Genomic DNA, 16,890 nt, shown 5'->3' on the forward strand with positions numbered 1-16,890 from the left:
CTATATTAAGTTAGTAAGGGCCAAATCTTAAGAAACATGGGCAAATTTGATTCTGTGATTCTGTGAAATCGAATACTCTTATGTAGGATATTTGCCATCAAGTTAAGATAGATCATAGATGATACAACAGGATACAGAGAGCAAGAGCACGTATAACGTCGGTCTTCCTTCAGAAAAAACAGTCAGACAGTGCACATACTGTGCATAGTCAGTCTCTCAAAGGCTGAGATCAAAGGCAGATCTTTCATTCACACCATTGATCCTCTCCTTGACCTAAAAATGCTACTCAGCTACACAAAGCTACTCTATGACTCTTGATGGTTGTTGCTATTACCTGTGTCTTATAAACTTAATGCCTATTTCCTTAACCACTTTCAAGCCTTACTGTGCTGGGAGAGCTCAAGAAAGCACAAGTAATCTCAATTGCTAAATTAATAGTAGACATCATTGCATGCATGAAAAGTCAGAGATTCAACCAGCCAGGATTCCATACCACATATATAGGATATGCAGCATGTGCTCTCCACCCGAGCAGCAATAAGTGTTTGATCCTCTTGACAGCTTGGCATGTGCTCCATTGGTTCACATTTTGCTGGGTCACATTCTGAAAAAAACACAAAAGGTTTATTTCTTTATGTGAAATACATCATTCCTCTTGTATTGTTACATCAGTAAGAAATGAGAGTGTTGAAATACTAAAAAACTCTATTTTGTCTGAGAGTGATGTATATGTTCTCGCCTGATCCTTGAATGCAGGACTCCATTATGTCTGCACCAATTGAGGCATATTCCAACCATAAGCTTTTAGATGAAAGAAAATTTTGTAAACTGACATTTTTAAAACGGTTTCTATACTAAGTTCCTTTTTGCTTAAAAGTTGATCTGTTTAGTCTTTTACACAGTGAACTTATTTACATTTTCAAAAGAAACCTACCGCAAACGTAGTTGGGACAACAGGATTCTTCATTGTAGTAAGATACCAGCTTTTCCAAACCATTGCACTCCGGGATTAAGGGTTCACATAGGCTCTGATTACAAACTATTTCATAAAGGGAAAGAAAAATAAAACCATCTGAACTACTTTATGCATTTATAAGTGGAGTAGTGGCAAGCAGTATTTGCAGTTTGATACCACAAATCTCTGAGAAACCACAACAAATTAGCAACAATGCCTCAGGCTACATTCAGAATTGTCCACACTCACAGTCTATGGGGCAAAATCAAACTACAGCTGAGTTGTCTTGGAAATCCACTGAAAAACTGCATTTCCTGTGGAAAATTCACTGCAACAATATTAACCCAGATGGCAAAAAAGAGGAAAACTCCTTGTAATTTGTTTGGAAGGTGGAATTCCTAACCTGAATATGAACAGAAGCTTTTATATCCTTTTTTACTACTGAATTTATAAACCACATACAGTCATCTGTTGTTTTTTTTTTCCTCTAGTAATTACTTATATCATTGATTTGTATTTGGATGTTAAAAGTGTATCACTGAACTTTACAGCTGAGAGAAATAAATTCATACCAAATAATCACAGAGCTATTTAATACCTGTTAACATTTGTCCCCTTCTCCTTCCTCTCTGGTAAATCCCACTAGATACTGAGCCAATTGCATTAAGTTTCCAGTTTTTTACGCAAACTAAAATTCAGATAATTACCATTTGCATCAAATATAAGATGAATAACAGGAAAACAAACCACAGGGAAAGATTATCTGAGTATTTCAGTGAGCAGTAACGGTAACCATTAAAGAATACTTACTACAGATCTTCTGAGGACAGCACATATCATCACCAGGAACGAGCAAGACCACTTCTGCAAATCGCTGACAGTTAAAATCATGGATATCTGAACAGTTGTATTCCACTGGAATAATAGTCTCACTGTCAACACATTTTTCCATGCAGCATCCACTCAACGATGTTTTCCAGGTGTCACCTACTGCATGAGGTGCTCCTGAGCTGTCAGTACAAGCTAGACAATGAGGACAACAGAATGCTGAAGTAATTCCTGTTTATTTCCAATGTTGACCACCATTTTCTTCCACAGTGGGTGTGGAGAGCTTTTAGGGCATCACATATTACACCACAGAAAAGTTAAAGAGGAGACAGTCTGAGACCAAGTTTGTATGGGACAGCAAGGCAATCAATACCCTCCTGAGAATCAGGGCCTACACTTTGCTTTGTGCCTCCATTGCAAAGATAAGTACTTAAGATTCCAATTCAATCCTTTGTTTTTAAAGCTGTGGTCTGAAAATAACTTGCTTTTTTATTTCACACATGACAAAGCTATTATTAATTGCAGTGGCTTATGTAATTTTATTTATGATAAACGGCATATTTGAGATTTGTGTTGTGAGTGGTATTTGTCCACAATTTGTTGTCTTCAAGCAGAATTGTAATGAGGACAAAAAGAAGATAGGACATAAATAATTCAAAGCAGATAATTAACTGTTGCAAAGCTTTTGGTTGCCATTTAAGATCAGTAGTTGGACTTTGTGGCAAAGGGCTATGTGAAAAGGGGGCTAAGAGTAACATACTTCAAATAATGGAGTGCATAAGCAAAAACTACCATTTTGAAGAGCAGCTTTCAGCTGAGGGAAGTAAACAAAGTGCTATGTCACAAGGACACTTCCTGCTTCCTCGCTTGTAAAGCTTGTAAATTTACTGAAACCCTCAAGTGCTCGACTAAATAACTCGTGCAAAACCTACACGGCATCAGGGTAGGCCTGAATTTATTAACGGTAAAGAAACTGACCACCAGGTTGTAGATAATAAAGAAGGAAATCACATCAAAACATACCACATTTTTCTTCAGGAATACAGACAGCAGTGTGAGCTTGGTGAAGGATGGACCCTCCAGCACAGACACAGCCTTCTGTCAACACCAAGCAGGTGTCTGAGTCCAAAGCAGCAACCTCGTTATTCTGACAACTCTCTGCAACCTCACAGGCAGCTATACATGCCTGATAGGAGAAGTTTTCAGAGCAGGCAAAGGCTAGAAAGGAAAGTAATCACTCATCTGAAGATGTAATCGCATGAGAGTGTACTACCTAAAGAAGAACACTGTTGTCTCATAGTCGACTTGTGATGTTTGCCAACTCAGTAGGATCTGACCTTCTACATGAATTCAAACATAAGATAATTTTGCAAGCACTTCTACTTCATTTTTCTTAGGCTTTGGTTTTGCTTTATGGTAGTAGAAGTACTAAACCATGCGGCAGTGCTGACACAAAGTAATTTGCACTTCAAAAACATTTGCAGATACCACACAGATTGTAATACCATCTGGAATGATGGTAGAGACATTGAGTTCACATAGGGGGACTACCTGCTCAATAGCAGAGAAGTTTCCATTTTTAGATATTAAAGTGAAAGTCAGTTCTGTTCAGCTCCTCCCTGCTAGAAATGGTCATAAAGCTCCACAGGAAATACTTAGTACAGCCCTGTAAATAGAGAAGCTTGGGCTTTTAAAAATCAAACAACAGCATGTCAATGCAGTGATCAAAATATCCAGCTGTGACTTCATAGGTCTTCCTTTGTAGGCAAGCACCACCAGAGGTCACTGTGGTATAAAAATAAGAGAGTGGGCATCCCCTCACAGCGTGTGCAGCGCTTAACTGTATATACATATATATTTTGTAAGGTTGCTTTTTGAAGGGGCGTTTGCTAGTAAAATCCAGACAAATTGAAGAGGTGTTTTTTGGTGGGGTTTTTTTTTTCTTTCTTTTTTTTTTTTCGGTCTGACCATTTTTAAGCTTTAAACTCCATGTCCACTGGTTTAACTTGCGGCTATTATGACATGTCAACGTGAAGCCTGAACATAGGTATTCACCTGAAATCACTGTAAACAAAACAGCTCTCATGATTACTGTGCGCAATCAACTGTGCAATTACTGGTGATCACAGATGATGTTGTTCCCCTTCTGAGTACTGAAACTGCAGACCTCTCTGTGTTACCACTTTTCCTAGGGAATCAATGACAGCTATAGATTCCATGTAGCCTTTGGGAAATGGATTCTGATAGGATCCTCAAGCTCTTATGGTTTTACTCCTTACTTTCTGTTTAATCACAAAAGGTACCTGATTACTAGAATGCTTTCTCCAGTCAAGATACAGCTTTCTGGTGCAGCATCAAGCAGACTCAAAGTGCCAAGTCAAAGTACCAATGAACTTTCTGTGGCTTACCTCCTTTCTGTAACCAATCCTCTTGTGTTTTGGCTTTATTAATGAAAAGCAACTAGGAGAAATGAACACTGTATTGCATGGGAGAAGATTCAGTTTCCACAATTAAATACATTACAAGCCGGAGATAGGTCCCTGAGCAAGTCTATTCTGCTTAACTTTTCCATCTGTGAAATGGGCATAATGAGCATGATTCCTTCTACATGCTACTTTGAATTGTATGATAAAAGCTGCTGAACTTACAATCTCAATAATAACTTCCAAAGTACCTATGCTCCCTGAATTCTCAGATATTTTCAATTTATACTAATTCTTATTAGCAGGTAGGTTTTGTCTCAGTAAACACTAGAGGTACACATACACGCAGAATACTTACGGCAGTAATCATCGCTCCTCCATTCTATACAAATATTAAATTTGTTGCACATTGCCACATAGGCAGCTAGTGAGACACATGGATTTTGAATGTACTCAGTATCCTGAACCCAGATATCACAGAATATCTCAGGTGGAACCTAAAGAAGGAAAAAAAAAAAAGCATTTTTATAGAGACTTTGGTATATAGCAAAAAGATTGACCTTTTTAAATATCAGCTACAAACAACAAAGGAAAAAATTCTTGGTTGATAGTAAAAAAGAGATCACTAGCCTGTATTGGTCTACAAAGAGAATCTACTGATATTTAAAAGTTAGGTTTGCTGAACATGAATAAAAGAAGTGAGACATCCCTACATTCTTCTGTTTCACCTATTATAAATGTCAAGCAAACAGCTTATACAAATTTTCCAACATAAAAAAACTCACTACAGTTTATTCTTCCACATTCTATGCTTTTGTCTGGTTTTGGCCTGCTGTTCATCAAACTCAGCAATATACAAAAGTTGAAATGGTAAATGTACTGATACGAGCACAAATAAATATTTTGTTTATGTTTGCCATGAAGGGTCTGTTCTACATTCTGATCACTCTAAGCCAGAGCTCCTTCTCTCTACAGCCTTTGAGAATTCAGACCCTTATGTTATCTAATGTGATTTGGAATTTGTCAAACTACTGAACATTTAAGTAAGAACTAAATACTAAAATTAACTTATTTTAATTTGCTCTGCATCCTACTGATCCAATTGAATTTTCTGGGACCGATTTATAAAGTAGATGCTATTACCAAGACTAACAGAGATTTATTAGGAATTTTGAAATTGTCAGCTGCTTATTGCAACTCTCCTATCAGGCTGCTGCACTCTTCAATTCTTTTTATCTTGCAACTGTAGATACAGAAAAGTATATATCTCTTTTCACAGATGTGGTTACACGCAGTTCCACGTTAATTAAATAATCAAGTATACAAAAGTATATCAGAATTGCATCTCTCCCAGAATGTAAGCTTCCAAAATAGTTAACATACATAAGGATGACAGCTGCTGAAGGTCTGGTTCAACACCAGTCTTAAGCACTCTGAGCAGTCCATGACTGAACAATTAGTTTCCTGATGCCTGTCTTCTCCAACATACTTTAATGTGTCTGGCACTTGCCAGCTGTCTATGAATGTTGATGGAGCATCACTTTTGCTTAACACTGTCCTGTTGGGTAGCATCAGGTCGTTTTCCAAGCTTCTATCACAAAAACCTATGTATTAGCAGAAGAAAAAAGCAGGTTAATGCTGCACAGTTCATGTGTATTCTGAAGTACATTTGAAGTACCTTATTCAAAAAGTAAATTCCCTTAAGAAACTTAAAGAGTTTTGGAAGTAAGGAACTTCCAAATTGGAAGTTTTTGGAAGTAAGGAATTTTTTGGAAGTAAGGAACTTCCAAAAAATGTGCACAGCATGACAGTATCATAAACCACAACAGATGTGGAAATTGTGGTAGGATCAAAAAACACAAAGTGCACACGAATGACACAAAGTGAAAGTGAAGATACGTCTCTGAATTCACATGCATGAAACAAGATCTATCACATGTCAGAGAGGTTCAGAGATCTCGGCAATGGCATGCAACATTCACCACTCAGTTGCATGAGTAGAAAAAAATATATATATTAAAGAAATAAAGAGATGAAAGAAGGTTGCAAAGCACAGTCATGTATAGCAACAAATGAAAAATGTTATTGGAAAAGGCAATCCTCATTAAATGCCAGGATGTCTATCTGATACTATAATTCAACAATTTAATACCCTCTTTTACTTATGCTTCTGGCAGTGCTGTGCATCCGTTTATTAGCTTAAGAGATAACTTAAAAGTGTAACTTCTGTCACTTCTAGGCTAACATTTATATTAGCATGCAGCAGGAAGAAAGCAATCTTTTCTGTGTTTTATTCACACAAGGCAGCATCACATTTTGGTTTTGTTCAAATTAAGATAGTTGACCATCTCAAAACACTATAGAATGAAGGAAGAATCTTAACACAGAGAGAGTGATTTGGTCAATGCAGAACATCCAAGTATTACAGCAGTATCTTAAGGAAAATCCTATAAGAGTTTAGTTACACAAAAGCAGAATGACATCAGTCACCCATTCTTTCTTCCTCATCCCAATTAGTGGTATTTTTGTATTGGAATTATAGAAAGCATTCTTCTGAAGTTTCCACAGACTTTCACAGTAATTCTAAAGACACCTATTCAATAATTATGTGCAGATTAGGTCTGTTCGAGGATTTTGCATTGTAAGCAAGCCACTGATGATCAGGGAGATTAATAATCATTCTGAGAGTCTGAAAGTAAAACAGCTTTTGAAGCTGTAAATATTAATCAACCAAAAATGTTTCAGCTTGAATGTTTTGAGATTGTGAGCCTAAACAACATGAAGAGAAATTACTTAGCTTAAAGGAACTGCTACCATGTCAGACTTATCTTTTTCCACTTTTTTTGTGCACTGACAAGATTTAACATAGCAAATCTAAAGTTTCACATTTCGCTTGGCTAGATCTGGTTGCACATATAACACTGGCACAGTTGTATTCTGTTCCACCAGTGTTGCTACAGAGAAATCCATGATCCCTTGTGACATCCCCCATCTCTCACATCAGCTCTTCACCAGTTGCCATCTTTGCCTGATCCAGTCATTGTAAAATACATTGCTGTCAGAAGAAGACCCTTCCGTGGGATACTTGATGCTACAAAAGGGTAATGGTGCCTTTGTTTCTATGGAGCTGAGAAATTGGGATCTATGAATACTGCATCCTAAAGACATTCTGAGAAAGCTCGTATACAAGAAGCAGACTAACACACCAGGCACAAGAGCTCAGGATAGGTTAATTTACCCCAAAAAGGTGAAGAACAACCAGTTCATTTAAAGCGGGCTCTGGTGAGTCCCAGTGGACAACACTGTGCAGGCAGATTTATGCAGAGAATCCTAATTAGAAATGAATACTAGAAAAACACAGCATATTTTCTACAGAAGCCAGAGAGGCATGTTGTCATCTTGTTATTGGGCATATATATACCAGGAACATAATGTCTCTAATTCTCCCTATTACAATAATCAAATAGGTAAAGGCAAAAGAGACTTTCAAGAATAGCTTGAATCAGGCCTACTGAAAAATATTAACTTTCTTGTTTCTGTTTGATCTAATTACAATAACAATTAGCCACAAAGAATAAGAATGATGTTAAGAAAGACTGGAGCAATTACAGATAATAATCCAATTTCAAAATGGGAATAAATTTAAGCTGTCTTCACAAGAAGCACATTACTGTCTGTAGGACTTGGAATTCAACTGAGCTATCACTGGTATTCGATACTGAGCTACAGGCATTTGCCCTTTCTGAAACTGGCAAGATTTCCACTGTAATTATGAACTCTGTAACCTTGTTTTCCAGCTACAAATTACAGCAGATAAATTTACAGATTCAGGTGTCACAGTAAAGATTTAGAACAACAGAAAAACATGCTTACAAAAGCTACTGCTCTATCAGATTATTCAAGTTCATTGTTTTTAAAGATAGAGTACTACACAAAATGATTTGGCAGAATTAAGAGAGTGCAACATTGGTGTTATTTAACCCATTACTATTACAAAAATTCCTTCCAAACTATTTCTTCTATAACATATAAACTAAAATAGGTTCTCTCAAGTTAACAGTTCCTCTGAATTCTGACCTTTAGATACTGAAAATAGCACATAGCACTTCCTATCAGATGGATAACAAACACTAAATCGGTAAATGACCTTATTTGACATTACAGATTTATGCTTGACTTGTTTGGGTTTGGTTACAGCAATCATGCTTGTGATTCAAACAGGCTACAGTTAAAAGCAAAATTGTCAGTAGAAGTGATTACACAGATAGGTATCAAGTTTTATGTCAACAGCTAACAAAACTATTAATCATTTCATGTTAATAGTACCTAAAAAGTTTGCAGTGACCTACAATAGCTCTTTTAAGCAACATCCAGCAAAAGATACTGTTAGGAAAACATGCCATCCTAGAAAATTAATCTCAGTGTCTTTAATTTTGCAGTTCTCCATACTTACCACATAGTCCCAAAGCTTTTGGTTCTCTGGTAGTATTAAACTCTATAATCATCACACCTGTGCTGTGAAACCACTGAATTTTGATATTTGTTGGGGTCTCAACTGCATACTTGAAGCCTGAATCCTCTATTTTGTATCCATATTTTCTAACAGTAGGCCAAGCAAATCTTGAATTTACTGTTATCTGAAATACACACGGAGAAGATTTTAAATGTCAGGCATCAAAGGCTGCAGAAGAGCCATGGGGTGGATTTTCAACAGCTTAGGAATCTAACTCATAACTGATTTCTAAATAAGTCAGGCCCATCTCTGAAAATTTATTTACGTTAATATATGAAAAGATAGCAAGGCATTAAAGGGACTTGTGGTCAATTAAAATGCCTTGCTTTGACTTACCTGACTTTCCTTTTATCATAATCTGACTCTGAATTTACAAGCTGTTTACTGAATTCCAAAGTCGTAGCAATGAAATATATTTCCTATTGTGTCCTACTCTGATCTTCAATATACAGACTAGAAGGCAGCTGATGATTACAGAAGTAAGATGCTGTCTAAATGATAAAGGAAAATAAAGCCTCAAAATACTCACTTTTCTACTTAAACGATTGATAATAATTTGGTTTGATTCATAGGTTAAATTCAACATTGCCAAGCATAAGGAAGTTGAATTTGAATTATTCTGTGGAGAAAGCAAAAATTATATTATCCATAGTTACAACGTATAAAAACATATACATCGGCAGTTCAATATTTTTGGGTACCGGGACATTGGGGATTGTTTGTACATATTGTAAAGAGTGGAAAGATGCTGCTGATGGTACTTTCACGTCCAGACTACGAAGTTAAGCTTGCATTCTTGCAAAATATCCAAACATAATGTTACTGCACTCATGAACTGTGTTGTATCACCCGTTCATTTGGGAAAAGATACAGGAGAATAGCTGTTTGGACACTGAAAAATAGGAATTACATACCCAAAAGGCAAGCAAAAGTGGAACAGGAACTGATGAATTTATCTATATGATAAATTACTCTTAAAGAAGAAGTGAATCAGAAATATGTGCACACATGTTGAGCTTCAAGGTCCCAAACAAAAGAAGAACAGTATTTAATACAATAGAAAACAAAAATCTGAAAGTCAGAAACAGATCGACCATATTGAGCTTCTAAAATTAACTTTTGTAGTGTACTATTATTCATTACTAACTCTTGAGATGAACATCTATACAGACATCAGAATTACCCAGCTTTCATAGAAGAAACTGCGATTAAAAGAACTTTATAAATGCTCATGAGCAATTAACTCTTGACAATATAAAGCCAATCTCTATACTATCAATTAGGCAGGATATTCTGTAATTGCTTCCTGTAGGGATTTTCTTTTTCTTCTCTGAAATAGGAAATACTTGTAACTGTCTGAAACTTGGAATGTACAAGGTAGTCTAATTTAGTCTAAAAATACTACATTCTTTTAGGGCTCTCAAAACTGGTGAAAACTATATGAAACTATATGAAAATATAGAAAAGTGATACATTTAAGTACATTGTTAGGCTGTGCTAGCCTTGAAACAAATTTAAAGTTGAATGAAAACTGGGAATTCAGGTGTGTTACTTCTCCATCTGCAAGGTATAACCTGATGAAATGCAAAGAAGCAAATACAGCTTTGAAAAGTTCTTTCTGTATACTCTTACTGTATCCTCTTTCATGCAGTAAAGTCAAGTAAACCTAGATACACAAAAATAGCACTCTACACCAGTTCTTTTTACACAAAAGTGACTAAAAACATCATCCACTTTACCTCTCACAACACTGCCTATTTTACACATAGAATAAGATACCTCCCACCTTTCAGCTGCTTCAGAAGAAACTATATCCAACTCTTAAATGCTGAAAAGTACAATTCATAGATATTGCACAGGAATTAATAATATAGCACAATTACATACTAATATTATAAACTTTTATAGAGAAGGATGTGCATTAGAGAAACATACATATAATTCATTGCCAAGATACATCTTAGTAACAATACTGAACATCCTTAGTTAGCTGATAGATGTTAATTACCATTCTACAGTCTAGGACATGGATGGTTATAGTTTCATCTTGAGTTTGACTAACAATGTATGACGCTTCTTTGAATAAAGCCAAATGATTTCCATCATATGTTATGATGCTCAGATCAGAGAAAATTGTGCAGCGACCTAAGGAAAAAAGAAATGCATTTGTTCACTTATTTTAGAGTTTCTGTAAATGTCACAAAATATGAAAATAAAACAATGAACTATATAAGACTAACTTCTTTGCTGCACAGTTTCAGATATTCAGCACTTTTTCAGATGTATATTATTGCTATTTCATCTCTGCAAATGAACTGCATAGTGAAAACCTGGATAGTCCAGCGTGACAATCCAGAGTGCTCTGCTATCCTGTTATTTTCCTACAATTCTTAGCAGCATAAATTTATAACTTTTACAAACCCTAAGCCAGCAAAAACACAGATGAGAGTAGATCATGCCGGATCCTTAGTTTCTCTCCAGTTTTTGTTTCTAGTTGTTGTATCTGGTTTCAAGTGCTCATCTTTCCAGTCTTACCGCTATGTTTCAGAGATTGGAGCCCACAAATGGAAATTTGCATTGCTTATCTCAGCACCCCATTTTACCATTATGGACTAAATATTTTTTCTTTTTTTTTTTTTAAGTTTTGGATTCACCCTCCCTAACTCTACATAATTGGAAGGAGTGACTACATTACATCTAAGCTTCTAGACTCCATAAATTGTTAACAATTAACTTCTCATCCTAAAGTAAATATAAGCTATCCTATAAAATCCACAGGCTATATTTGCTGCATCTCATCTGATTAAACAGAAGACAGATCTAAGTCATACTTAGATAAGTCTGCTGATGATACCTGAAGCTTGTTAAAATATTTATCTCTCATTAAAGGGATGCTTTTATTTCACTTAACAGGGTGCAGAATTGGAATTATAAATCGAATTAGGCAACAATCTCCACAATATGGATCTTTCATTTCTTTATCATGGTTATAGGAGTGTTAGTTCTTTGCCTTCGTACACATGCATTAAAGTACTACCCAAATTCACTTCAAAAGAACTGCATAATTTAAACTTACATGCACATTCCCACTTCGGGCAGCATTTGTCCCCATTTATTTGAGCAGCATATCCTAAAACTCCGCAGCTAGGTTGAGTTGCATTGTATGGGCAGTTCTGCGACTTATTAACTTGAATCACTTGTCCATCCAAGCAAATGTATGTTATGCACTCATTCTCTGTGATCGGCTAAGGCATATTTAAAAGACACAAGCAATATTACAATAATGCATAGTGTTTGCTCGGAATAGAGATTCACATTCTTCAGGCACTGAATACTAATGAATCCTCGTGACAGCAATAAAGGAAGATTTAAGCAAAGAGCATCTCTGAAAATCTGACCCTTCTGAGGAAAGCTTAAAATTCTGTCCTGATGTAAAGAGCAGAATATCTTTTGTTTGTTTGTTTGTTTAGTTCTAATTAAAAGAATTTGAGAAAAAATCAACATGGATGTGGCAGGAAGGCTACGTGACAAAAAAACACAAACTACATGAAGCACTGCATTTTACCAAAGAAAACCCGACCCATTCCTGTAACAGCTACATTCGTAAAACTGAGGTCCAAAACACAGCGAATTATAACAGTTATGAAAACCATTAGGCACAACTGAAGACATTCAGACTTACAGATGTAGCTGTGAAAATCACAAATCACCCTACTCAATGCAGATATTTTAAATCCTAAAGATCAAAATATGTCTCCCAAATAATGGTTTTATCAGCATGTCAAAGTAATGTAGATTTATTCAAAACCAAACATAAATACTTATAATATTACTTACTGTACAAGTTTGGAGAGTTGCTGCTTCTGTAGGCACAGTAGAAGCAAGTTGTGTGACTCCTGACATGGCTTCAGCTGTTGCCAATCCATCAGAAACCATTGTAGGCAAACCATAAAGTGGTTTGGTAGATAAATAGGCAAAGGAGGAAACTGTCGGAGCTGCTGTATCATTCAGGTGGTCAGGTATCATTAACAGTGAACTCACTGAAGGTGTCGGTGCCTCAGATTTTATTCCAGGTTTGGAAGTTTGAGTGGGCAACGATGCAGCTATAGAAGAAAAAGGTTTTGTTTCTGAGGATGAATGTATGGTGAATGGTATCAGTACACTTACATTTGAAGGAGCTGCAGTTGTGTTTGCAAAATATGGAGAATAAAATTTCTGAGGTACTTCTGAGGTAATGGTAACACCTTGAGCATGGACAGCTTGGACATCTAGCTCTTCTGATTTTACTGTATCAGGAAAAATAAGTTCTTTTGATTTTGAGGTAACAGAAAAATAAGTGGGTTTCATTAAGGTTGTCATGAATTCTGTTACAGTTTCTGTTTTGTCTGAAGTTGCTGATGGAGCAGTAATGCTTTGCCCTGTACTTCTTATTGTTGAAGAGGCTGAAGCTACTTGTGATGAATGGGCTGTAGCTGAAAGCACTATAGTTGTTGGAAAAGTGGAACTGTAGGCAGTGGTTGAAAACGTGACATGCTTTGGCAACACAGCAGTTTTCCCTGGAGTAGTTTTAACCGTTGGCGTGGTTGCTGTTGAAATCACAGTTGTTAAAAAGGATGGCTCACTTCTCATCACGATGGGAATTTCTGTTGTTTCAGGTAATAAAACAGATGAAGTTGTAGTTGTTTCAGGTGCTTTACTTGAAATGGGTGATTCAGTAACTGGGGCCTGCCACGTGGATTTTAGACCAGTACCTGCCTTCTGTGTGGAAAAAGAAGGAAAAGCATCTTTTTCAATGGTTGCTAATAAAGAGGAAGTTACAAATAATTCTGGTGTGGAAGGGAGAATACTGGTTCCAAAAGCAAAGTCAGCAGTTTTTCTAGCTGGGACTGTAGACTGCAAAACAGTAGTTCTTGGTAAGTATGGCTGCGTAACTGAGTCAGTTAAAATCAACTCTTTTTCAGTTGGTAAAGTAACTTGTGTAGGATCTAGTGAGATAGGTAATATATTTGAATGAATGCCTTTAGGAAGTGAGGTAGTTAAGGAGGATGATAAAGTTGATTCTACTGTAGCTTCAGTTGTGCTTAATAGAATTCGTGGCTGATCAGTGGATTTTGTTGGAGTTTCTTCAGGATGCTGGTAAACCGAGATACTGCTTTGGCTTGTCAAGGAAGGCTTAGTAGTCTGATGAGAAAGTTCCACTGCCATCTTAGTAGAAAGATGTGGTATAGTCACAGCCTTTGTGGTCCGTGCTGGAACTTTAACTCCTGAAGATGAAGTAAAAGATGTCTGAGCTGTAGCAGTGGTAGGTTTTACCATGACTGTTATACTTTCAACTGTAGGCTTTGATGCTGTAGGAACTATTTCAGTTTCTACTACTGGATATCTTGGTGTGGTCGTTACTCTCAGCATTGTTTGTATTAAAGAAGGTGAAGAAACTGATTGATCTTCCAGGTGCTGAGAGATAGAGAAAGTTTGAGAAGACTTTGTTACTGGAAGTACAGCATGGGAGGTATGCACAGAACCAAGAGCTGTCACTGTTGCTTCTTTTCCATATATGGACAGTGAAGGAAGAGAAATATTTAAAGAGAGTAGAGAGCTTGATGGTGAAGAAGGGAAAACAGATGCCTTTGTATGGGAGACACTACTAATTCTTTTTTCTTCTGATTCATCCAGCTGTGTTGATAACAGTGTGGTTTCAGATGCGCTAAGGAGAGTACATGGAGACAAAGTGAAGGATGTTGTTTGAGCTGATTCTCTTTTTGTAGAGGCAGGAAAAAATGTAGCAGTTTCTTTTGATGAGATTAAGGTTTTTGTTGCTGATGTGTCAATGCTACCTGAATATGTTGAAGTGCTTTTCTTCGTTGTGCTTAAAACCATAGGTGACTTGTAAACAGTAAATATTTTTCCAGTTGATTTTGCTCCTAATTCATAAGGTGATGTTATTTTAGAAGTTAGCTCAACAGACAAAGGTGGCACTCTGCTAGTCTCAAGCAAAACTGGGTATTTAGTGTATAATGTAGTCAAGAACTCTGTTGAATTTATAACTAGGTATGATGGATACACTGTAGTTGACACAGTTTTAAGTGGAGAAGCAGGAGCAGGAAGTGACACTGAAAATTTTTCTAAAGAAAGACTGATGGGTTTTTCAATTGTAGAACTAGGATGTAGCGAATATGGAAGGAATTGTGAGCTAGAAGTATGTTCCACATGAGAAGTTATTTTGGGAGCTTCTTTTTCTTGAGTTGTAAATGGTAACAAAGTAGTTCCTAATGATCTCTCTCTCGTTTGCAGAGATGCTGTCTTTGGACCTAGAGTTCTAGTGAAAGGTACCTCCACAGTATCTGTCAAATGATGAACCTTTTCAACAGGAGGTTCTGTAATTGCCTTTCCTAGTGATACAGACAGTGTGGATGCTGGTGAAAATACAGTCTTAGTGCTTTGCTCAGTTAGAACAACTGCTGCTCCTGTTTTTTCTGAAGATGCCGGTTTTAGCAAAGACAAAGTAGTGAGTACAGGAGAAAATGATGTTACTGTAACATTAGTTACTGTGGTAGAAAACTGTTCTATGCTTGTTTTTGTCATTGAAGAAGTTGATGTCAAGTTTGCTGATGATGTATATGAAGGCACAGCCTCAGTTGGTAATGTGGAATAGTGGGGCTGATACACAGTAGTTTTTTCTGTCCTTGATTTGAATGAAGAGGGTATAAACGTTGTAAGTCCTTCTAGTTTTACTTGTGCTTCCTTTGGAGGAAGAGTTATTTTGGTTACTTCTGATGTTTCCATTATTTTAGTTTTGACTGGAAATTCTGTTGTTTTAAATGTAATTGGTGTCCCAGTAAAAATAAAAGTAGAAATTGGTTTGCCTTCTAATTCTGGGCTTCTAGTCACTGCATGTGTAGCAGTTTCTATCATCAGAGGTTCTGTAGCCCTCAAAAGCTTATCAGAGCCACTACTACTCACTTGTATTTTTGTGGAGATTTCTGAAGTGACAGGAGATGGAAACAGAGAAATGTCAACAAGGGAAGATAGGCTTATGTTAGATCTCACTGTCCCAGGCACTGTTGTAGTTCTCCTCTCAGCTGATGCCATTTCTATTGGTTGTGAAGAAAGATATGATGATAAAGTTACAGCTGGAAGTGTTGTATTAGATGTTATAGCTGAAAATTCACTTTTCTCTGTAGTTGCATTGATTTTCAGTTCTGACGCAGGTGTTGTTTCCATGTCACTTGCTTCAGGTAAGGGAAATGAAGTTACCACTTTACTGCTGGCTGCCAAAGTTGTACTGAATGTCAAGTGGGAAACTGCTGGTGTTTGAATGCTGGGTGGCAAAGGTGAAATACCATCTGCAGGTTCAATGCCTGAAATCAAACAAATAAATGACATCCTGACATTCACAAATAAAACTACAGGCAAAGCTAGTGAAGGCAGAAAGAGTATATAACAATTCATATAGCTCTGATCTTTTCAACTGCCTTTAAACTTCTGAAATTCAGAGAAACTCAAACATGCAATAATTTGCTTTGCATTCATGTTACAGAAAGGTTTTACGAAGAATATCTAATCATAAAATAGCTTAGATTAAGAGTTAAACATTTTAATGAAATTGCATGTTCAGTGAAATCTCAAGATTTGCGTAACTAAGGTCAAAGTTATATCAATTTAAGCACCCATAATTAAAAATTTGGCTAAAATATCACCTCAGACATTAATAAGCTAAATATATCATAATATACAAAAATTTTCAAACATACAGTCTTCAAAATACACGCATCTTTGAGTGACTTCATCCAGCAACATATTGAGAGGACATGCAGGGATGCATCCTTCAATCCTAAAAAAAAACTCAGTTAGGTAAACAGTATTTTCTGGATCAAACAATTACTTTTAGACAAACTACTTATAGAGCAAGGATGTCTACAAAAAAAGACTTTATCTGAATCTCATCATCTCAGTGTACTCCTTCAAAATGTCATTGATAAGGCATAGATTCTCACAGATTAAAGCTAAAGCATGACCTTTGCAATTAGCCTGTGAAATTAAAGTTCATATTGTAAATACTGTTACTTAAATGGCAATTCTTTTTTGCACACCCAAGTCCAAATGTCAATTTTAAAAGACTTAGTACAACTTTCAATTCTGCTGAAAAGTACAGTGCACAGAGTACACAAAGG

The 16,890-nt window shown here is 36.4% G+C and overlaps 1 protein-coding gene across 1 annotated transcript in view; it reads right to left on the reverse strand.

Moving 5' to 3' along the window:
• The window catches only part of OTOG (otogelin), an 87,558-nt gene that overhangs the window by 13,308 nt on the left and 57,360 nt on the right, over positions 1 to 16,890 (reverse strand). The window contains exons 35-46 of the mRNA XM_065755742.1: positions 16,471 to 16,550; positions 12,557 to 16,077; positions 11,796 to 11,964; positions 10,728 to 10,864; positions 9,249 to 9,338; positions 8,660 to 8,843; positions 5,590 to 5,810; positions 4,565 to 4,703; positions 2,807 to 3,001; positions 1,766 to 1,978; positions 935 to 1,039; positions 494 to 604 (exon numbers count right to left, since the gene is read on the reverse strand). Of these exons, the coding sequence (XP_065611814.1) occupies positions 494 to 604; positions 935 to 1,039; positions 1,766 to 1,978; positions 2,807 to 3,001; positions 4,565 to 4,703; positions 5,590 to 5,810; positions 8,660 to 8,843; positions 9,249 to 9,338; positions 10,728 to 10,864; positions 11,796 to 11,964; positions 12,557 to 16,077; positions 16,471 to 16,550 (5,165 nt within the window). The remainder of the gene's footprint in view (positions 1 to 493; positions 605 to 934; positions 1,040 to 1,765; positions 1,979 to 2,806; positions 3,002 to 4,564; positions 4,704 to 5,589; positions 5,811 to 8,659; positions 8,844 to 9,248; positions 9,339 to 10,727; positions 10,865 to 11,795; positions 11,965 to 12,556; positions 16,078 to 16,470; positions 16,551 to 16,890) is intronic.

Source organism: Cyrtonyx montezumae, unplaced genomic scaffold (genome assembly GCF_038088225.1).
Source record: "Cyrtonyx montezumae isolate F1298 unplaced genomic scaffold, pur_monq_1.0 scaffold_10, whole genome shotgun sequence".
In the NCBI taxonomy this organism is placed as follows: Eukaryota; Metazoa; Chordata; class Aves; order Galliformes; family Odontophoridae; genus Cyrtonyx; species Cyrtonyx montezumae.